The 24,357-nt window shown below is 44.1% G+C and overlaps 1 protein-coding gene across 1 annotated transcript in view; it reads right to left on the bottom strand.

Annotated features, from left to right (window-relative positions):
• Nucleotides 1-2,216: 2,216 nt before the first annotated feature.
• Nucleotides 2,217-24,357, bottom strand: part of LOC120521327 — a 130,514-nt gene continuing 108,373 nt past the window's right edge. The window contains exons 14-16 of the mRNA XM_039743029.1: nt 7,506-7,679; nt 3,192-3,365; nt 2,217-2,459 (exon numbers count right to left, since the gene is read on the bottom strand). Coding sequence (XP_039598963.1) covers nt 2,342-2,459; nt 3,192-3,365; nt 7,506-7,679 — 466 coding nt within the window. The 3' untranslated portion in view covers nt 2,217-2,341. The remainder of the gene's footprint in view (nt 2,460-3,191; nt 3,366-7,505; nt 7,680-24,357) is intronic.

The following is a 24,357-nucleotide window of genomic DNA, read 5'->3' as shown; positions in this document are numbered from 1 at the left end:
CCTGTGTCTGTCCACTAAGGTGATTAGTGGAGGTCGAGCCCTTTCTCTCTCTCTGTAGATGATTGTAAACACCAATTCACACGTTTGTCTCATCTCATCTTGGCTGTTGTACCTCATCACACATCAGAATTAATCAGCCATCGCTTGTCTCGTCTTCAGCTCATCCAGAACGCTGCTGCCAGGCATCTAACAGGCCCACCAAACACAATCCCACCACCCCAGTCTTGGCGTCTCTACACTGGCGTCCTATGCACTGCAGGATTGAGTTTTGTTGGTTTTTAAGACCCTGAATGGTTGAGCCCCCTCTTATCATATTGACCCCTGTAACAAAGGCACTATATAGGCGCCAGACCCTACACAGATGGACACAGAGGCACAAATAAAAACCACAAAGACTAAAGAATTTTTCTTCGGCTGTGGGTCACATCTTCCCCGTGCCACACAGCCCAAACACAGTCCCCAAAACACAAGCACAAAACAGTTCTCTTCCTTTCTTTACCACCACTCCTCCTCAAACTTTGTCTCCTTCCTACCAACTCTAGCTCTCGACTGTTGGGAGGCGGCCCTTTTTATCACACCCCGGATGGGCTCCAGCTGCATTCCTCCGCGGACACGCCCCAGTGTGGCAGAAGTGCCGGCTGCGCACCCGGAAGCCCTCCAGGTGTCACCTGTCTTCTTCCCCCCAGCACTTCCTAGTGTGGCGGAAGTGCTGGACTCCAGGGTTCTTCAGGCACCGGGCGACGCCTGGTGGTGGCCACGGGCCCCTACAGGGTTGGGCTTCCAAGCCCCCTACCCGAGGCCACCAACAAAACCAGGGCGGTTGCCCCCTCGTGGTCGGGAGGAGGCACCAGCCCTCCTCCGGTCCCCTCGGGCATCCAGGCTAAGCTCCACCACCAGCCGCCTGTGACACCCCTTACACCCGCACTCTCCCTCATAGTTATGGGGGTCCTCTGACCAGAACTTATTGGTTCTGCTGAATTCTCCACTTTAGCTTAGAGGGGCCGTGCGTTTGCAGTAGCTGCCCCTCAGCTTTGGAGTAGTCGACGTTTTTCTAGGAGGTCAGCACCGACTCTGATCACTCTGAAATTGCACCTGAAGCCCACATTTCTTACTTGGCTTTCTAAACTTGTCTGTCAGTATTCCTTTACTGTGTCTACTGTGTGTATTTGGGGCACTTATGGTGAAGCTGTGCAGCACTTTGGTCGACCCCTGATGTTTTTAAATGAGCTCTAAAAATAAAATTGACTCGACTTGACTTGACGTCTTCCTCTCCTCCTCCTCCTCCTCCTCGTCTGTCCTCGTCCCCCTCGTGTCTCTGACTGTCCTTCACTTTCTAACTCTATCATCTTTGCCCCCCTTGTTCATCTCTCTGTTTGTTTTCTTCGCTCCCACTCTTGTCCCTGTTCCTCATTTTCTTATCCAGCTGTCCTATAGAAGCCCATCCTCAGGCTGGGGTCCCCCACTTGTTTCCTTTAGACCCTCATCCCACTCCCACTGTTTTTTTTTCCAGTTTCTTTCATAATTCCCAGTTCAGTTTATTCCCCTCTGTTTGTCCATCCATTTTCTAAGCCTCCTCAGTCCAGTTCAGATGGTGGTCCCTCAGTGGCCTTCTGTCCACATCAAATCAGGACCACACCCTTGATGGCGCCAGTCCATCCCATCTTCACACTCCTCCATGTTCACCTTGTCTTTTCTTTTATTTCTTTTTTAACGGCTCACTCGTTCAGGCCGCTTCGCATCACGAGGACACGACTGGATGAGGCGGTGAAGTGGAGACGATGGAATAAAAAAGAAAATGAAAATCAAAACTGAGCCTCGTGGGAGTTAAAGTGTCACCAAAGGTGAATCAGCAGGTGGCAGACAGGACTTGGAGGACATGGAGCAGACACAGATTCAAATGACACCGAGCAACAATGGAGATGAGCACTGATGGTGTCCGGTGGTGGACCAGCGTCCTGTCCAGGGTTTGTCCCAGCTTCGTCCCCAGTGTCACTACAGCCTCAGGCCTCCTGTCACCCCACAGATGGACTGCCCACCTCTCTTTGCTCCTCGTGGGACAGGTGACTTGGGGGGCTTTTTAGAGGATGACCCCCATTGCTTTACTGCCTCTAGTGGTAAAACTCGGAGGTCTGCAGGTCCGAATCACCGAATTATGTCACCAGTTGAGGGTCTGAACTTGTTAAAAATAAAAGTGATGTTAAAGGAGGAGCACACAGTCTGGGGGAACATTGAGAGTTTATTAAATGAGGAGCAGAGCAGAGAGGAGAATAAAAAGAAGAAAGAGGAGAATTTATGGGTGCTCAGATGGGAGGCTCCGTCATTGACAGCAGGGTCAGTCTGGTCACCACTGCTGATCTTCCCATGTGTTGATAGTCAGCCGCCGTCCAGACCTCCTCAGCTCCTCCTGTAGTGACCTCAGGTTCCTCTCCTCACTCTCACTGATCCCGTTGTTCTCCAGCCTGTGAGGAAACACAAGTGTGATTACAAACAGCAGGGGGCGCCACACACACACTGCACTGTCACACTGACATGCCCCTGATGCCACCCAGAATTACTCTCATTGTTTGTGCTCATCTAAGTCACATGTCGTGTGTCGGCCTGTCAGTCACTCAGTCCACTCACCGATTGGTCAACATCCTCTGAAGGCCTGCTGGTCGAGTCACATTTCATAAAGAAATTCCTGTCTGTCACTTCCTGTCTGTCTCTCTAGTGCTCCATCTCTCTTCATTTTCTCTTCCTCTTCTCCTCCTCACTCTCATGTCTTCTCCCATTTCATCTCCTGCTCGTCTCTCATCCTCTATCTTGTTTCTTCCTCTTTTCCACTGATCCCCCCGTCTGCTGCTCTGCTCTTTCTTGTTTGTTCCAAATAATCCTCAGCCCACAGACTGTCATGTCCCCTTCTCCTCCTGTCCACACTGTCTGCTGTCCTGATCCCCCCTGTGTCCTTGTCCCCCTGTCTCTGGCTGGACACTCAGCTGCTTTCCATTTCTTCTTTTTCTTGTCCATCTCACACTCCTCCTCCTTCTCACCTTCCTCTGTCTGTTTCTCCTCATCTTTGTTGTCCTACCTGTCTGTCGCCTTAGTCAGCTCCACTTGTCACTGTCACTCTGGTCACTCCATGTGCTGTCATGTGATCAGCCCACCCATCAATAACACATTCATACCCCCCACCTCTCCTCTTCTTTACTCACTCCAGTGTTTCTAATTTACAGTTGTCACTCCTAAGACCCTCACTCAGCTGACGAGCCCCTGTATCTCCCAGATTGTTGTCGTTCAGATCCAGATATGTCAGCTGTGAGTTTGGAGACAAGAGGACCGAGGAGAGAGCTGAGCAGCAGGCCGAGGTGAGACCACATAACCTGAACCTGTGGAGAAGAAAAGAGACGAGATGAGTGAGGACAGACAGACAGACAGAAGGACACACAGCACAAGGGCTCAATGACTGCGCCATCTTTACTGAAATGCACTTTGACCCTGAGACCACTGCTGTCCTTATAAGGTAAGGCACTATATACCTGACAGCGTCTTCTGCCTTCCTGCCACACTGACTGGTGACAAGTCACTCAAAGTGACATGGGGATAGGAATGTGAAGGACGTGAGGCTGACAGTGTCCTGCACTCGAGGGTCCAGCGGAGGGACTACCTTGGATTTGTGTCTGTCACTGAGGACTCAGCACATTGAGGGGCTTTGACTGATTTGCAGGACCCCATCCACAGATTCTTTTTAGAGACACCGGTCACTGCTGGACATCGGAGAGCGCGACACTTGAGTGTCTGTCATGGTGGGCTCTCCTGATGTCAGACCACTTAGACAATTAGGACTTAGACTCTGATTGGGGGATCAGTGACATAATGGACAGGACTGACTGACTCCTGTCTCCTGATATCCCATAATAAGTCCTCCATTTCCATCTCCTTTAATGTTGGCCACTCCTCCTATCCTATAATGCCACATGCCAGTCGTTTCTAACATTTTCTGAACTCTGATCTCTGATTCGCTTATACAGCACACAGCCTTAGTGTGTCTACAGGCCACAGAGACTCGGGTTCAACACACGTCACAGTCAGTGAGGGGACATCTTTAGTGTCCTCATGAGAAGAAAGTCATCTGAATGAAGGGGACAACAACCATGAGGGTCTGCCATGGTCCGCCATGTGCTCAGGATGCCTGCCTTGAAGACTCTGTCTGACGTCACGAGGTTAGCCTGCTGAGGTCAAACAAGTGACATGTTAAGGATGGGGAGGAGAAATGGGGCTCCACATGTGTTTCCTCCTTTTCTCTCAGTGGTTTTTTCTTCACAGTTTTCTTTTTTTTCTTACTTGATGTTTAACACTACAATTACCAGAGCCTACGAGAAAACTCCGTTCGCACCTCTCCGTCAGCGTCTTTTTTTCTGTAAATGTGCTGATTAAGACAAGCAGCAAGCAGCCTGCTATTCCATCCCCCACCATCACAGAAAGTTCATAAAGTTCTCCCAGCTCATGCCTTGTTTGATTATCTGGGAGTGACTCAACTGCTGGAGTTTTAGAGTGGAAATAATAGATCATTATCTGGAACACATGCATTTCATGTGTGTTCCGTTTCTATAATAATCTGTGTAAACACATTGTTAAAAGGGAAACATTTATCATATTTTAGTAATAAATGTTACAAAATGTAGGCATAAACTGTTTAAAGTGTGAAGCCTGAAGTCCAAAGATCAAATAAACACTTTCACAAAGGGTTCAAGGATGCTACAACAGCTTCCATAGCGCAGCGGTAAGATTTGCTGACTTGTAATTAAATGTCCACGGTTCAATCCCGACTGCCTCCTATATTTACCGTTTTCAGTAGTGAGCTGCTCTTATTGTAAATGTTATACAGTACACACATACTTTTGGTTTGCGTCTGTAACAGACCGTGTGCATTTATAGTACTGTACTTGTTAAAGTTATTTAACTTTATAGTACTTTTTTTTTCATTTTTATTCTCTCAGTCACGATCACCATACATACTATCGCCCCCAACTCAGGGATCTGACGCTGTTAGTTTTTATTTGAAACTGGCAATAACTGTAGATGTGAGTGGTGTTTTGAGACAAGGGAACTGGACATTCTCTGATCTGAAGGGATAAAAGCTGACACACAAACGCTGGTGAATCTGACTTCTTCGTATCTCATTATCGCTTTATTTTTTTTTAATTCAGTTTTATTGAGTGTTCCTGCTGCACTGAATAAGCTCACGCCTTCTGGTGCACGATGTCAATACAGCATGGAGGAAAAAAAGAAAGAGACAAATATATGGGACATTGGGTATAAAATTAATCAGAAAACATCATCGCACTAATGCAATATTATTTGAAAAGGAACAGTGTCATATCGGGTGTGAATTTATGCTGGCGCTGTTACTTAGAGTCAGATCAGGAGAGGCTCATTACAGAAGAGAGAATGTCCAGTTCCCTTGTCTCAAAACACCACTCACATCTACAATTACTCCCAGTTTCGAATAAAAACTAACAGCGTCAGATCTCTGGGTGGGGGGGAGGTAGTATGTATCATGATAGTGACTGAGAGAATAAAAGTGAAAAAAAAAATGTTAACTTTTACAAGTCCTATAAATGTACACTGGCTGTTACAGTCACAAACTAAATGTATGTGTGTTCTGCATAATATTAACAATAAGAGCAGCTCACTACTCAAAATGGTAAATATAGGAGTGAGTCGGGATCGAACTGGTGGCCTCTTGATTACAAGTCAGCAAAGCTTACTATTGTGCCACAGAACCTCTTGTGAAAGTGTTTATTTGATCTTTGGACTTCATGCTTCACACATTCTATAGTTTATGCCTACATTTTGTAACATTTATTACTAAAATATGAAAAAGTTTCTGTTTCAACAATGTGTTCGCACAGATTACTGTAGAAACAGAACACACATGAAATGCATGTGTTCCACATAACGATCTATTATTTCCACTCTAAAACTCCAGCAGTTCACTCACTCCCAGATAATCAAACAAGGCATGAGCTGGGAGAATGCTGTGAACTGTCTGCGATGGTGTGGGATGGAATAGCCGGCTGCTTGCTGCTTGTCTTAATTGGCACATTTACAGGACAAAAGAGGCTGATGGAGAGGTGTGAATGGATTTAAGGTGGGCCGGATCTACGAGTTTTTTCGTAGACTCTGGTAATTCTAGTGTTAAAGACATTGAGCCACTGAGGTGGTCAGTTAGACCCCCAGAGTGTGTACCCTCTGTGATGGCCTGTCCATCCTGCTTGTGTTCAGTTCCTGCTACTGACATAGGCCCTGCCACTTAGTGACCCCAACCAGGAGTGACCAGAATCAGAGTGACCTTACTGGGGAGGTGCACCACCCGGACTAGGAATTTGTGAGGAGATACTTGGAGAATAAAGAAGAAGATGAGAAATAGAAATGAGCATCATGAAGATGAGATCTGCACAGACAGGAGCAAAGGTTCAAGTGTGTGAGTGTGAGGGGCAGTCTGGTGAAGTGTTAGAGAAAAGGACATGTGGGGAACAAACCTGGTATGGGGGACACAAGAGGGACAACAAGGAGAGACGAGCAGAAGACACAAAGAGTGACGAGTGAGTGTGAGTGCAAATGATGACGTGTGCACATAGACATGGATGCTGGACAAAAGAGTGTAAAGCGGGTGTGCAGGAAAAGAGCAAAGTGCTCAAGATCTGCAGGGGCACCCAGTGACCACTTTATTAGGCACACCAGGTGGGCACCTTGATACTTTGAAGAGCCTTAATTCTCCAAAGTGTTGTCCCCTTGAGTCACATGAATGGCTCCTTATGGATTTCTGTCTCCATGTGGACATCACGCAGTTCTTCAGATTTCTCAGCCTCACATTTCTGCTCCTCGCTTGCAGTTCCAGCTCATCCCAGAAGTGCTTTATTAGACTGGACATGCAGCCATTGGTGTCAACTGAAGTCAGCGTCATGTTAGATGAGCCACCTTGAGGTAACACCTGCTTTGTGACATGTCGTGTTATCCTGCTGAAATCCTCCATTTATTGTTCGCTCTCAGCTGATTATAAATTACATGACTGGTGAGTTGGGAGGCCACAACACTCTTGAGGACTTTAGACAGAATACAGAAGTGAGTGATGGACTGAGACTTGTTACCTCAGATTGTCACATCAAGTCCAGACTGTCCTAATGGGGGGAAATACAAAAGAGAGCTTCAGGGTCGCTGGCACAGACCTGGTGTCACAGGATCGATTTATTATTGTCATGACAGTCAGGATTAGGACATGAAGGCAGGATTTGAGGAGAGTGGAGGAGATAGGGGCCAGTGCTCAAGTAGGTGGTCAAATCTGACAGAGCAGGTCTTCCTCATCTTCCTCTGTCTTTCTCTCCTTATCTTTGTTGTCCTTACTATCTGTCACCTCAGTCAGTTCCACTTGTCACTGTCACTCTGGTCACTCCATGTGCTGTCATGTGATCAGCCCACCCATACATAACACATTCACACCCCCACCCCTCCCCCTCTTTACTCACCCCAGTGTCCCTAATTTACAGTTGTCACTCCTGAGCCCCTCACACAGCTGACGAGCCCCTGAATCTCCCAGGTTGTTGAAGTTCAGGTTCAGATACGTCAGCCGTGAGTTTGGAGACGAGAGGACCGAGGAGAGAGCTGAGCAGCAGGCCGAGGTGAGACCACAAGAGTCCAACCTGTGAAGAAGAAGAGAGACGAGTGAGGACAGACAGACAGACAGACAGAAGGACACACAGTACAATAGCTCAATGACTGAGCCGTCTTCACTAAAATGCACTTTGACCCTGAGACCACCGCTGTCCTTATAAGGTAAGGCGCTATATACCTGACAGTGTCTTCTGCCTTACTGTAGGAAGTTCGGTCCTTGCGTGTGTGTGAACTGTTAACATTTGAATCTGATGATTGCATATAGCATTAAACTGACCTTTCTGAATGAATAATTCCAAATATCATATATACGTATGTCTCTGTTTATTTTTGACATCATAGACCATAAGGTGCATACTAATTCTGTATGAGCAGGAACTCTCAATAAAATTGAATAAACAAAAAATCAAGTGACGGTGAGATACGAATAAGGCAGATTCACCAGCGTTTGTGTGTCAGCTTTTATCTCTCCTGATCAGAGAATGTCCAGATCCATTGTCTCAAAACATCACCCACATCCACAGTTACTCTCAGTTTCAAATAAAAACTAACAGCGTCAGTTCCCCTTAGTATGTATCGTGATCGTGACTGAGAGAATAAAAGTGAAAAAAAGGTAACTTTCACAAGTCCTACAAATGCACATCATCTGTTACAAATGCAAACCAAATGTATGTGTGTACTGTATAATATTAACAATAAAAGGAGCTCACTACTGAAAATGGCAAATACAGGATGCAGTGGGGATCAAACCTGGAACTCTTGATTTCAAGTCAGCAAATCTTACCGGTTCGCCACAGATGCTGTTGTATTGTCCTTGAACCTTTCCGTTTATTTGGACTTTAGGCTTCACACATTATATAGTTTATGCCTACATTTTGTCATTTACTACTAAAATATGATAAATGTTTCCCTTTTAACAATGTGTTTACACAGATTACTGTAGAAATGAAACACACATGAAATGCATGTGTTCCAAGTAATGATCTATTGTTTCCACTCTAAAACTCCAGCACTTCATTCCTAGATAATCAATCCAGGCATGAGCAGGGAGAACTTTGTGCTCGTTCTGCGTCAGTGGGGGAAGGAATAGCCGGCTGCTTGCTGCTTGTCTTTATCGGCACATTTACAGGACAAAAGATGCTGACGGAGAGGTGTAATGGGATTTAAAGGGTGCCAGATCTATGAGTTTTTACGTAGGCTCTGGTAATTATAGTGTTAAATAAGGTGACATTTATGTGGAGTGTGTGTGTGTGTGTGTACTCTAGAATACTGACATCTGTTAGTCTGACCTGAGGACAGCATTGAGAGAATCACAGAACACTTTGGCCATCAGACTGTGAAGTTCATGTGGTCGGACCTCGCTAAGCAGGACCCCTCAGACAGGCTGCAATTGGGGGCTTCACTTGAACCTTTAGAAGGACATGTGTGTGTGATGTGGGACTGGGCTATGAACAGACGCTTATCTGATCTTCTTGTCACATTCTCCACATTTATTATTGGATGTTCTTGTTCTTTGGATTTGTTTCCTGATCTTCACAGACCGATGAAGATGAGCTGAGATGCTGAATTCCAGTTGACCCTGAGCTTCTCTCAAACCATCACAGTTCTCTTTGGTGTCTTTGGATTCTTTCCTTTTTGTATTTGAGCTTCTTCTTGGGTATTAGAAATGAACAGCCCTGCCACATTTGGGGGTCACGTGACTGCCATCTTTGTCCCCCTCTTGTTGACATCATCAGGTCATCTCTTTGTGATTTCTTTTGTCATCAAATCAGGCAGGACAGGCCAATGGACAGCAAGTGGGTGGGCTAAAGGTGGCAGGACCTTCACAAGCTTTGAAATCTGAAACCTCCACCAAAAGTAACACAAGTCCACCATCTGCTCTGTCAAAGCTCATGTGTCACCTCAGTAAGTGTAGCCCAGTGGCTTAGGGACAGGGCTGACCACCACCGCTAACTCAATGTGTCACTTTGAATGAGCCACCTGGACACAGACACAGCAAGGTAGTCACAGGACTTTGAGGGAAATAAAGACAAGAGTGACAATAAAGGGAACTGAACTGGAAATATGAATAACATTTGAGAAAATTACGATGAGAATGAATGTGCTGTGACAAGTCAGTGAGTAAATATTCAGAGAAAACATTAAATGAACATCAAATCAGAGGATTTGAGTTCAAATCACAGGTGTAAGCCAAAGCCCATCAGTGACGCTAACTTCACACTTTTGGATGAAATCGATGGACACAACAAGATCTGAAGAATGAGGAGCGAGATGGGACAAGGACAAGTGGCTCAGAGGTGACGTCAGGTGACAGTATTGTACTTCTTATTATCCATATTCATATTATTATCAGGACTGTGATGGAGAAATTTCTCTCAAGGTGATCAGATGTGTTCATCTGACAGTCCAGGACGTCTTATAAGAAATCTGAGTGTCTGACGTCAACCAAACCTGAAGCTCCCTGTGAAAGAAAATTAACTGCTTACACACTACTAAGGATTAAAAAAGCTGATATCTGAAGTAAAAAGTTACTCATACAGGCATCTGTCATAAGACGGGGTGCAGTGAGTTGACCTAGGATGACTTCTTCTTAAGAGGCGTGCTTGAGACACAAAAATAAGACAAAGCTCACTTCTTGTTTTAAGGGTCTATCTGACATGTAGAAAAGAAATGAATGGCTAAATTACACAATAAAGCCAGAAATGCTCAAATAAATTATTTTTTGTATGCTTGATATGTAAGGGGAATGGTGGGGGAGAAAAATATAAAAAAAACAGCCGAAAAGGGGAACTTTGCTCTTCTGTCTTACAATGCTTGAATCCATGCACTCACCAGTGCCTGACTTATTTGATTAAGGACTCCTGTCTTCCTTGGAGATTTCTTCCACAGTTTTTCTGGTGCACAAACATGGGGCGGGTAGCGGCTGCAGGCTCCAGGTCTGAGTCCAACTGAGGGATCCAGAGAGGACCAGTGAAATAGTTATGTCTGGTGAGACCAGCCCCGGAAAAAGTTAGAACTGGCTCATCCCCAATAAGGACTAGGAACTGTGAGCCTCAGACTGCCTTCTTTCTTAAGAACCCGAGTAAAGGTGTGATTGCAGATAGGAACAAGACCAGTGACCTGTGAGTACAACCGTTTCTTACCATCCTCATAGGATACCATGTATGTACTGTTAGAACACCTCTTAGAATGAGACAGAGCCTTAGGTAGGCTCGGAACTAGAAGGAAGAGATTGGAAGTTTGAAATAGCTTTACAGTACCTCATGGTCAGGGATTTACATAGGAATAAGGGACACTGAGCTGCATGGTGTGTAAGTGAGCTGGTTGGAAATGGGAAACTCGCTACAGAAACATTCAGTAGGTCTGGGGTGTGAATGAGAAGCCTCTGTTCAGAGGATTATTTTCAGAAAATGAACCAAAGGGAAGGAAAAACGTAATGTAAAACAAAAAACAGCATTAAAATTTAACAAAGAATGTAAGCAGTGGAACCAGCAGAGGTGCAGGGTTCCAGTGATATGAATGAAATGCAAGAAGTTGGAATATTTTATGTAGAAACAAGCAATGGTTTTGTAAAAGAGGGCCATGGATATGTTTGACAGGTGGGAGTTAGTGATTAAGGATAGAGCCCTGGAGGTGATGCTGAAGCGCAATGAGGGATTAGCAAGCCAGATGAAAATGATGGCTGAAAAGTAAATATTGGTTTTGGTAATGCAACTGCCAACTCAAAAGACTGAACAAAAGAAGTAAGGGGAGAGAAGTATGTGGCAGCCCTCTGTCAATTAGATAATATGTATAAACCGAATGCTGCAGAATGGACTCAAGTACTTAGGAGAAAGTTGGGATCGGGCTGGAATGACATTGGGGGGCAATGGAATGAGACGCTGGGTCAGCAGGGGAATGAAGGTGATCAGTTCAACACTCAATGGACACAGTTATAGGGATGAATAACATAAAAATATAAGAAAACCACTGACTGGTCCCAGTTGAAACATGCCAAGATAAAGGAAGGTGAGTCAGTATCGGAATGGGAACATCGCCTTGGAGACCTGTTGGAAAATCATTCAAGGTTGCCAGAGGGAAATGAACATCAAAAAGCAGTGGTCCCACTATATGTAAACGGACTGAAACCTGATTTGCAGAAAAGTGAACATTCTACCTGTCTAGGCTGGGAAGGAGCAGATTTTGCTGAGGTTAAACACCATGCTGAGCATGCTGAAATAAACACCAAGGATAAGGCTGACAAGACGCAACAGAAGTTACTGGTGACACAGGTTCATTTTTATTCTGGAAATACAGCTCCCAAGCAAGGTGTCCAAGGAGACACACCCTGGCCAGAAGCAAGGGGACCGGGGCAGAACTCCTCACCTCATACTTGCTATCACTGTGGCCAGTCTGGACACTTTCGCCATGACTGTCCCCACCGCCATGGACAACAGCAATTGCCGTTTTCACCAGATGACATCCAAGGGCAGTCCTACTCGTGGCCTACTATTACTGGTCAGCATGGCGACTGGCAAACCTAGGAATGAAGACTCTGGGTCAGTTTCTCCTCCTTACTTGGCACCCTGAAACTGACCCTATGATAACTCTTTTAGTGGCTGGACAAAGCACCCGCTTTCTGGTGGACACCAGGGCTACCTGGTCCACATTAACTCCTTCCCAGGTGCCGGGGATCCCCTCCATAATTGACACTGTTACTTTCTTAACTGCCTCTGGGCAGCCAACATGTTCTAGCTCTTTCTTCACCAGATCCTGTTCTACATCCTGTTGAAACATTGATTCTTACTCGGCCCTCTATGCCCAGTGAATCTTTTTGGAAGAGATTTGATGGCCCACCTGTCCCTTTGTATTTCAGTTATGAAAAAGGGAATGGAGGTCACATCAGAAAAACACACCGCCTTTGCACTGACCACTGCCATTACATCCTCCTATGCTGCCTGGGTTGTTCATGTTTTCTTCAAAACAACAAGAATCTCTGCTGTCCCAGGTTCCTCCTGAATTACATTGTTCAAAATCTTTTCATTGTACTGCACAATTTTTTGGACTGCATTATGGTGAAGTCTGGCTCTCTGACTTTCTAGCCAGTGCTATCAAAATAGAGACTATTTGCCTAACAAATTATTATATCTTTGCAGAATTGGCTGGAGCAGCAGTCTCCCTTTCGTCACAACAAGTAGCTTTCTTCTGGGGTGGTTCTATCCCGCATGTCTCCATTGCTAAATCTGCTCACCTCCAGGGGCATAATGTGGGACCATGGGTATTAGCATGTCAGGAAAGGGAGGAATGGACAGTTAGGAAAGTTGCAATAGAGGTAGTTTTATGTGTAACATGCTCTCTTTGCCACTCTTCTCCCTCTCCTACCCCCACATTGTATTCCCTACAAATTTCTTGGTTAGATTCACTTCCTTCATTTCTCTGGGCACAAGGAAAAAATGATTGTGGCCGGATAGTTATGTTGAACCCTTGGTCATTTACCCAAAGTCATCCTTCTCTCCACATCATGCACAATATCCTCTTTCGCCTGTGGCCGAGGCCGGTATTACCATTGATCATGCTGATTTAGTTCACTGGGGTGCTATTATTCTGATCCAATACTCTCCTGTGAACTCTCCTATTCTTCCAGTTAGAAAAGCGGATGGCTCATGGTTTTCTGTTATTGATCTCATGAATGCTTTCTTTTCTATTCCTGTTCACCCTGAATCCCAGTTCTGGTTTGTTTTCTCTTTAAAAGGGACGCACTGGACCTGGACTGTGATGCCACAGGGATATACAGAGGCTCCATGTGTGTATGAACAAGAATTAGCAAAAAATTACGAAGGTTATTGGCCAAAGGGGGCCAATGGTGCAGCATGGAGTTGATTTCATTCAAAACTGCTGTAGTAACCCCAATTTTTAAAAAAAATCGGCGCCGATCCATCTAATTTTAACAACCTGCGTCCAATCTCTAACCTACCTTTCTTATCCAAAATCCTAGAAAAAGTGGTAGCCAAACAGCTCCACTCTCACTTATCCCTGAATAACCTGTATGAACAATTCCAGTCTGGTTTCCGCCCACTCCATAGTACAGAAACTGCATTAATCAAAATAACTAACGATCTTCTCATGGCAGCAGACTCCGGCTTACTCTCTATCCTCATACTACTTGATTTGAGTGCGGCTTTTGACTCCATTTCTCATTCCATTCTTCTCAATAGACTATCTTCCATTGGTGTCACCCACAATGTCTATAACTGGTTCACATCCTACCTTTCTGGCCGCTCCCAATTCATACAGCTCAAATCATTTTCATCTCACTCTGTATCCGTTACCTCAGGAGTGCCTCAAGGCTCTGTCTTGGGCCCCCTTCTGTTCACCATCTATCTCCTTCCTCTGGGCAATATTTTCAGGAAATATAATATCCATTTCCACTGTTATGCAGATGACACCCAGCTTTATTTTTCATCTTCACCCACAATCACCCTCCCACCTACCACCCTTACTGACTGTCTGGCCGAAATCAAAAACTGGTTTACATTTTAATTTTCTTAAACTCAACAGTGATAAAACAGAGATCCTTCTTATTGGTACAAAATCCACATTATCCAAATCCCATAACTTCCCTATTATAATTGATAACTGTACTCTATCCCCCTCCTCTCAGGCCAAAAGTCTTGGTGTCATCTTGGATAATAACCTCTCCTTTCTTTCACACATCAATACTATTACACGATCTGCCTACTTCCACCTACGTAATATCAACCGTCTCCGTTCCTCTCTCACCCCTCACTCTGCTGCAGTTCTTGTTCATAGCCTTGTCACCTCTCGCCTTGACTATTGTAACTCTCTTCTTTTTGGTCTCCCTCAAAAAACTCTTCACAAACTTCAATTAGTCCAGAACTCAGCCGCGCGTATTATCACGTGATCTCCTTCTACTCACCACATCACTCCTGTTCTGCATCAACTTCACTGGCTCCCTGTCAAGTTCCGCATGGAGTTTAAAATCCTTCTGCTAACCTTTAAAGCTATTCATGATTTAGCCCCCCCATACCTGTCTAACCTTCTCCACATTGTCACCCCTTCCCGTACTCTTAGATCATCCTCCTCAATTAAATTGACTGTTCCTTCCGCTCGTCTTTCCACAATGGGGAACAGAGCTTTCAGTCGTTCTGCCCCCCGACTTTGGAATGCACTGCCTCCTGAGATTAGAAACATAAATTCATTCTCTCTGTTTAAGTCTTCAGTCAAAACTCATCTTTTTAAACTTGCCTTCTCTATGTAAACACTGTACTGTATTGTGTGTTGGGTGTTGTGTAAAGTGTACGGTGTCCTTGAGTGTTGAAAGGCGCCTATAAATAAAATGTATTATTATTATTTATTATTATTTGTTGTTATGCTCTGAGACTTAGGAACAATGCGAAGAAGACACAGTGGAAAACAGGCACAATGTGTCCCAGAAAAAGTTACAACTGATACAAAGAAAAGTCAAGTACTTGGGTCATGATTTAACTGCAGGGCAACATGCCCTATGTAATGATAGAATCAAGGCTATTCAGAATTTACCTCAACCAACAACTAAGCAGCAAGTTATGTCCATGTTAGGAATGTTGGGATATTGACGGCAATGGGTTCACGATTTTGTAGAACGGGCACAGCCACTCCAGGATCTAGCTAATTCTCTGGACTTAGCCCTTACTGACAAAGTTTCATGGCCGGAGCAGGCTGAAAAGGCCCTTACTGATATAAAACAAATTTTAATGTCTCCACCTGCGTTAAGACTTCTGGACTAGTCTTGTCCTTTAACTCTGTTCATGGACGAGAAAGGGAGGTATATGACTGCAGTACTAACTCAACAACATGGAGATAGACAAAGACCGGTCACATACTATTCTAAAAAAAAACTGGATTCAGTGGCAGCTACAATCCCAGCCTGTTTGAAAGCAGTTGTTGCAGCAACAAGAGGCCATATTAGCATGCTCAGATGTTGTTCTCATGAGTCTTAACTGTTAAGGTACCACATGCAGTACATTCTATCTTAGTACAGGCAAGAACATCTCATTTGACAGCTGCTTGGGCGACTCATCAAAATGTGTTGCATTCTCTTGCTAACGTTAAGCCCAAACAATGTAATACATTAAACCCTGTGATTCTCCTGCCAATGGAAACGGACAAAGAGCCAAATAATTGTGAGCAAGAAATACTAGCAGTCACCAAACCTAGGGATGATTTAAAAGAGACCCCGCTAGAAGAAGGAGCAACGGTGTTTGTGGATGGGTGTTCATTAAGACTAGATAATGGAAGCCCATCCGCCAGTTATGCAGTAGTACAGGATACACACCTGCTGGAAGCAGGGAAGATAAATTCTAACCTATCCGCACAAGCTGCTGAGTTGCATGCTTTCACACGCACCCTCCAAGTGTTTAAAAATAGATAAGTAACTATCTATACTGATTCTAGATATGCCTTTGGAATATGCCACACCCATGTCTCCTTGTGGAAATTAAGGGGCTACAGAACCTGTACTGGAAAACCGATTCAGCATCATATACTGTTTGAGCGTTTATTAGATGCGATACAGCTACCAATTGCACTTGACATAGTTAAATGTCAAGCCCATACAGGAAAAACAGATGTGGTTAGTGAGGGTAGACATATGAGTGAAAAAAGCTGCATAGAATTTCACCTCACCACTATTTTTTTTTTTCTTGCATCTGGTGGAAGAAACTGAGTTGCCTGCTGATTCAGTCTTGTCCTTATAGACCACAGCAGCGGAAAAAGAAATAAAGACGTGGCAGAAAGATGGTGCAGAAATAATAATAATAATAATAATAATAATAATAAATGTTACTTATATTGCACTTCATATACTGCTCAAAAGAATGAAAGGAACACTTTTTAATCAGAGTATAGCATAAAGTCAATGAAACTTCTGGGATATTAATCTGGTCAGTTAAGTAGCAGAGGGGGTTGTTAATCAGTTTCAGCTGCTGTGGTGTTAATGAAATTAACAACAGATGCACTAGAGGGGCAACAATGAGATGACCCCCAAAACAGGAATGGTTTAACAGGTGGAGGCCACTGACATTTTTCCCTCCTCATCTTTTCTGACTGTTTCTTCACTAGTTTTGCATTTGGCTACAGTCAGTGTCACTACTGGTAGCTCGCGGTGATACCTGGACCCTACAGAGGTTGCACAGGTAGTCCAACTTCTCCAGGATGGCACATCAATACGTGTCATTGCCAGAAGGTTTGCTGTGTCTCCCTGCACAGTCTCAAGGGCATGGAGGAGATTCTAGGAGACAAGCAGTTACTCTAGGAGAGCTGGAGAGGGCCATAGAAGGTCCATAACCCATCAGCAGGACCAGTATCTTCTCCTTTGGGCAAGGAGGAACAGGATGAGCACTGCCAGAGCCCTACAAAATGACCTCCAGCAGGCCACTGGTGTGAATGTCTCTGACCAAACAACCAGAAAGACTTCATGAGGGTGACCCAAGGGCCCCATGTCCTCTAATGGGCCCTGAGCTCACTGCCCAGCAGCATGCAGCTCGATTGGCATTCGCCATAGAATACCAGAATTGGCAGATGCACCACTGGTGCCCTGTGCTTTTTACAGATGAGAGCAGGTTCACCCTGAGCACGTGACAGAAGTGAAAGGGTCTGGAGAAGCCATGGAGAACATTATGCTGCCTGTAACATCATTCAGCATGAGCAGTTTGGTGGTGGGTTAATGATTGTCTGGGGAGGCATATCCATGGAGGGTCACACAGACCGCTACAGGCTTGACAAAGGCACCTTGGCTGCCATTAGGTATCAGGATGAAATCCTTGGACCCATTGTCAGACCCTATGCTGGTACAGTGGCTCCTGGTGCACGACAATTCCTGGCCTCATGTGGTGAGAGTATGCAGGCAGTTCCTGGAGGATGAAGGAATTGATACCATTGACTGGCCACCACACTTTCCTGACCTAAATCCAATAGAACACCTCTGGGACATTATGTTTTGGTCCATCCAATGCCACCAGGTTGCACCTCAGACTGTCCAGGAGCTCAGTGATGTCCTGGTCCAGATCTGGGAGGAGATCCCCCACAACACCATCTGTCATCTCATTAGAAGCATGCACCGATGTTGTCAGGCATGTATACAAGAACACAGGGGCCATACAAAGTGCTGCGTACAATTTGGAGTTGCTGCAATTCAATTTGGGCAAAATGGACTAGCCTGCCACATCATTTTTTCCCTCTGATTTTTGGGGCGTCTTTGAATTCAGGGCTCTGTAGGTTGATCATTTTCATTTCCATCAAACGATGTGGCATCCTTTCGTTCCTAACACATTACCCAGTCTATATCAGTATAGATATCCAGGAGGATTTCTTTTTCCCATTGAGATCTGATGTGTTTTCAAAGTGTTCCTTTAATTGTTTTGAGCAGTTTTTTTTAGAAATCTCAAAGTGCTGCAGAGTAAAAATAAAAATAATAAAACAAGAAAATCTATTTATACTTTAACAAAATATTTTTCTAAAAAGATGAGTTTTTAGATTCCGTTTAAAAACATCAGTCGACTGCCGGGCTCTCAGGTAATCAGGGAGTGGGTGCCACAGTCTCGGCGCCACAGATGACAAAGCCCTATCACCCATATTGCGAAGCTTGGTTCTAGGGACTTGGAGAGTGTTAGTGTGTACAGAGCGGAGAGTGCGCAAGGAGGTATGAGGGGTAAGGAGTTCCTGTAAGTAAAGGGGGGCATGTCTATAAATGCACCGATGGGTGAGGAGAACAACCTTGTACTCAATTCTGAGTGGGACAGGGAGCCAGTGAAGGGTTTTCAGGATTGGGGTGATATGGTCATGCTTTCGCACCCTCATCAGGATCCTGGCAGCGCTGTTCTGAATATACTGGAGTCTCTGAATACTCTTGCCAGGATCCCGATGAGGAGTGCATTACAGTAATCCAGCCTGGATGAGACAAAGGCATGGACGAGCTTCTCTGCATCTGCCAGGGTGAGAGTTGGTCAGAGTTTAGCAATGTTCTTGAGGTGGTAGAAAAAAGACTTACAGAGGTGTTTGATGTGGGTGTCAAAGGTGAGTTGAGGGTCCATTTGTTCTCCACTCCTCCTGGCCCTGATATCCCATATAACTTTTCCATTTCCATCTCCTTTAATGTTGCCCACTCCTCCCATCCCATAATGCTGCATGTCAGTCATTTTTTCCTGAAGTTTGTAACATTTGCTGGACTCTGATCATTGATTGGCTCATACAGCACACAGCCTTAGTGTGTCTACAGGCCACAGAGACTCGGGTTCAACACACGTCACAGTCACTGAGGGGACATCTTTAGTGTCCTCATGAAAAGAAAGTCATCTGAGTGAAGAGGACAACAAACATGAGGGTCTGAAGCCTCGGACTGACGTCACAACCTGCACCAGCTTAGTCTGCCGAGGTCAAACCTCAATGACAAGTGACATGTTTAGGATGGGGACGAGAACTGGAGGTCCATAAGCGTTTTCTCCTTTTTTCTCAGTAGTTTTTCCTTCACAGATTTCTTCTTTTTCTTATTTGAAGTTCAAAGGCATTGAGCCGCTGAGATAGTCATTTAGACCCCATGAGTATGGACGCAGTTCCAGCTCATCCCAGTAGTGCTTTATTGGTCTGGACGTGCAGCCATTGGTGTAAACTGAAGTCATGTTAGATGAGTAACCTTGAGGTGACACCTGCTCTGTGACATGTCGTGTTATCCTGCTGATATCCTCCATTTTTAAAAGAGTTCACCATTAATGGATGTGTGTGGTCAGCCACAATTCTGAGGTACACTGTAACAATCCAATGACACTTGACTGATATCAAGAGGTGTAATGTTTAACAAGAAAACATTATGACAACATAACACTGTAGCCAACAGGGAAGGATGAGTTGTGGACACACACTGCTTAGGCCCAATCAGAGCAGACCACCATTGACATGTCATTGTAGAAACTGAGATCCATCAGGCCAGGTGACATGTTTCAAATCTTCAGTTTTGCTGATCACACAGCCACTGTGGTCTCATTGTCCTCTTCAGAGCTGACAGCAGCAGACCCCGGCCTGGTCATCAGCTGATGTAGCCCACCAGTGTGTTCAGAGATCGTGGTCCACAAAGCTCCTTCATAAAGAGGTGACATTTGAGTGTTTTGTGTCCTTTATCTTATCTTGAATACGTCCAGCTGTACTCTTCTCATCTCTTTAATTAACTACTGTGTTTCCACCCAAACAGCCACCAATCCCTGAATGTTTTTGGTTTGTCACTTCACTTTGTGTCACCTTAGACTATAATCTGTGACAATCCCAGGACAGCAGCAGATTCTAATATGCTAGGACTCCCTGGTGTGACACCAAAAGTCAAACATAATCAAAGTCACAACATCACACACCTCAGTCATTCAAACCACAGTTAGCCTCCCTGACCAAGTCTGCATATTCCATATGTGGAATTTCTGCCACATGATTGGCTGTTTGAAGGATTAGGTGATTTGTTAAAAACTAAATGTACCTAATAAAGTGGCCACTAAGTGCATACACGTGTGAATGAGGAGTCAAACCGGATTTGTACTTTCAGGGTGGGTGTTGACAAAGTCAAAAGAGTCTGTAAAGTCACTCCCAGAGGGTCGTAGTGGCTGCAGATATTTGGGCCAACCTAATCTCTTAATGACATAAAAATGAGAATGCAGTCCAAAGCTACAAATAACAAGGCCAATGCAAAGCATGGAGATCGAGAAGAGCAGAGGGCCGAAGACAGAGCTGTGAGGACCTCCTGGTGTAAATGGCTCTGAGCTGGGCCTGCTGTGGTCTATCAGACACATAGGACTTAAACCTCAGGAGGGCAGTGCCAGAGATACCTACAGGAGGGCAGTGGTTATTCATATGCCATCTTCCACGTTCTTCTACTACATCTGACTCCTCCCAGAATTACGCCCCTTTGAATATGCAAATAAATATAAATAGTCCTTGAAGATAAGCATTTTGTGAAGAGGCAATAGCGAATGTGAAGTTGAGGCAAGGAAAAACTAACAATTTGTTGACTTAAGCAGTGGTATAAACAACAAAATTAAGTTGATTAAGTGATACAAAGTGGCGGGGACACTTGAAAGTTCAAGCTCAGAAAGTCGCACAGTGCCCACATTAAAAAATAAGTGGTCAGATATCAAAGTTGCCATGAAAAGGTGACTCATAGCCCACTGTCTGAGTGTCATACAGAAGTGTATTAGGGTAAAGAGAAAAGAAAAAAATAGAGGCAGAGTGGGAGAAAAAGTCGAAATGTCAACTTTAATCTTGACATTTCCACTTTAATCACGTAGTTTATTTTGTCATTAAAGTAGAACGTCATACATTTCATTTTAAATTGTCTAATTTACAAGTGTCTCAAATCCCATTGTAATTAAAGTAGTACTTTAAATGCTTTGTATTCTTTGGGTTCTTCTATGTGCTCTATGTGTGCAATTCACTACATGCTTCTTAAACAGGACACAGAATCCATTACATTCATGATATTACAGCTCTCTGAACAATTTAAATACTAAGATTTAATCTTGATATCATTTTCATGATGAAATTAATTTAAGCATGTATTAAACAAAGGGGCACAGTGGCACAGTGGTAGTGACGAGCTGGGACCTTGTCCACAGATTGTTCCTGCCTCAGGCAAGATGCTTTCTGCGCCATGCATAGCACTCAATTAAATAATTTATTGCAGCAGTACTGTCTCTTTCAAACGTACTAACCCATAATTCCTATCCTTCCTTTTCTTTCTGTGATAAATGTTAAGCCATCTGTGAGCTTAGAACACCAATTCTCCAAAATTTATAAGGAACATTGAAATATCTTCATAGCACATGTTTAATTATTCCATCCATCTCTCCATCCAGGGTTGTGTCAGTATATAGAGCATACAGCATACAACGTGAGGCAGGAACAATCCCTGGACAGGGCACCAGCTCATCATTACTGCTGCACCACCTTGCCCACATGTTTAATTAACAGTATACATTATTTAAATAAAGTTAAATATTTATCTGTATAATGTAATATATATATATATATATATATATATATATATATATATATATATATATATATACTTTACTGCATTTTATCTTAAAAATTATATCAAGAGCTTCAAGAAGATGGTGCTTGGGAATCTAAATCGACTTAGAAGCCAGTCATCGTCATCTGTAAATACATGCTCTTTTCTGTTGAATAGAATTTAATTCCTTTATTGCAAATCCTCCATAAACATACTGTATTTTCCTATGAAATGATAAAATATTAATAATAATAATAATAATATGATCAAAAATAATGAAAAATATACAATATGAGAGCATAAGTGGCTCAGGTTGTGCAATATTATAACTGTATCACAAGTTTACAGTGAGGTGATTGTACTTATAAGTACAAACAGTTCTACAAGGAGCACTTGATGGACTGATTGAGTGCATTTATAGTTCTTGGGATGAAACTGTTTCTGAACTGCCAGGTCCCTACAGGAAAAGCTCTGAAGCATTTGCTGAATGGAAAAAGTTCAAATAGACTGTGTGCAAGGCTGAAGCAGTTTCTGATAGATTCTGTATACCGAAAATCCACTCCACTCTTGACACAACCCACTGTAGAGCTTTCCAATCATATAGCTGTAATTCCACATTCAGACACAGTGGGTTAAGATACTCTGAGTGGTGAACTGACAGTGACAACACTAAAGCAGCTATAGTGTTTGGAATAGACTGAGCATTCTGTGACCCATTATATTGTTACAGGTTGATTACAATCAGATGCTTTAAATTTCGAAAAGATATGCAGCAGATTTCAGTGTATTTGATTAAGCTGCGTGATGGATGTGAGCCTAAAAAAGAAAGGGAAGCCACACAGGAACAGTAGCACTGCTTTGACACTGGGTGCTGCCAGCTTGAAAAACTGAGCCAAAAACTTGCATACACCATTGATTGAATTTGTGTGAAAATGTGCATGGCCTGGTCTTTCTGCTTGCCAGTATGGCCGTTCCAGTCTCCCATTACTGGTATCTGCTGACCACTGGATTGCATTTTCTCTAAAGCCTGCTGTCCATCTCCATCAAGCCCACCTTTCACAACTGCTGTACTGTTTTCTTTCAGTGCTCACCATTGTATTCGTCCTTCTTTAGATTGAAGTCCATTGTCATTATTCTTGGATTTATAAGTTCCCATCTTATTTTCTCTTCTTCATTGCTTATAATTATCTCAACTCCTGCCACCACTCTGCAGATCCCAAACCTGAGGGTCTGTCCTTTGTCTTAGTTTGTCATTCCACTCCCCTTCGTATTTTCAGGTATTTCTAGTATTTGGCTCTTGTACTTTTCCATTTCTTCTCTCTCTACCAGTTCATGTCGTTATTTTTCATATTCCAGTTCTTAACATTTTCTTTGTTGGTGTTCATAACTGGTCAGACCATCTGTTCTGGAGGCTCATTTTACATCTCTGACTCGTTTTTACCCTGTGTGGGTGATTAGTTCAACAACAAGGACGCTATTACCTCAGACACCTGGCCTTTGGTCCACGGCTGCTTATTATGAACATTCACAGGACTCATCCGTCACCCGAGGGGGCTCAGTTTATTTCTGTCTGTTGTCTGTCTGTCTGTCAGGCGTAATGATTACAACATCTTCATCATGTGCTACCAACATGTCCAAAGGTGACTGAAGATGCCAGTATAGTTGAGGACATGCTTGTCAACACGCTAGCATTGAGTGGTGGTCTTTCTTTTCCCTTTAGCAGCATGTCTACCATTCAGGACTCTTCATCTCCATCTTGTTCAGTCTTGAGTGATGCTCTTCCAAGACTTCATGTCAATGTGCCAACTCTTCAGACTTTCAGTGGTTCTTAGTTTTATTTCCCCACTTATGTTTGCCCCTATAATCCTCACCATTGTTCAGCTGCTGTGTCAGGTGACCATCAGGCCTGAATAAAATATTTCTTCTCCAGTGGATTTGCACCTTTGGTAGCACAAGTGTAGAAGATCAGGCACTCTGCTTGTGTGAAGACTTCACTGACTAGGACTTTGACTTGTCATCTTATTTGAAGTGTCCTGCACTGACAGCCCAAGTGAAGGAGATGTGATTGTTGAATTAACCTTCCATCTCTCACAGGTGTACAGAAGGGTGGTCGGTCTCACAGGCTGGTCCATGTCCAGCTTTGTGTCCAGCTCACTTAGTCCTCGGTTGTCCCAATGGCAACTCTGTTGTTGACTGAGTGTGGACTGAGCTGGACATGGAGAGTCTCAGGTGTGTCCCGATGTCCACTGCCTTAAGTCTCCAGCCTATGATGGCTCTGGAGTGGGCTGAAACATGACCTCTGACCTTTGGGTTATAGTGACTGAAGTCATCTCATGGCTCATAGAATCTGCCTATTATGCTCTGGATGTGCCTTTATGATCTTGCAGTCAGAGTACTGTCTTCAGCACTAAGCTCCCTGATGGCTGTCACCTTTACCTTCATCAAAGCCTGTAAATGTGTAACAGTGAACAGGTCACCATCAGTCCTGTAGTTGTAATGGATGACAGCGGAGCTCTGGTGGTCTGTCACACCCAGCAATAAGTGCAGGATCTGTTGCTCAGAAATACTAGGTGCCGTAGCTTTGGTCTTCTAAGTGCATATCTGTGTCTCCACTTAACATAAGCACATCCTGACTGATCTCCTCCTCCATGGCTCATTCAATGTCCATTCCTCAGTACCAC

This window comes from Polypterus senegalus, chromosome 2, assembly GCF_016835505.1.
Source record: "Polypterus senegalus isolate Bchr_013 chromosome 2, ASM1683550v1, whole genome shotgun sequence".
NCBI lineage: Eukaryota > Metazoa > Chordata > Cladistia > Polypteriformes > Polypteridae > Polypterus > Polypterus senegalus.
Note: the sequence above shows the minus strand (reverse complement) of the source record. Positions and strands in the feature narration are given on the sequence as shown.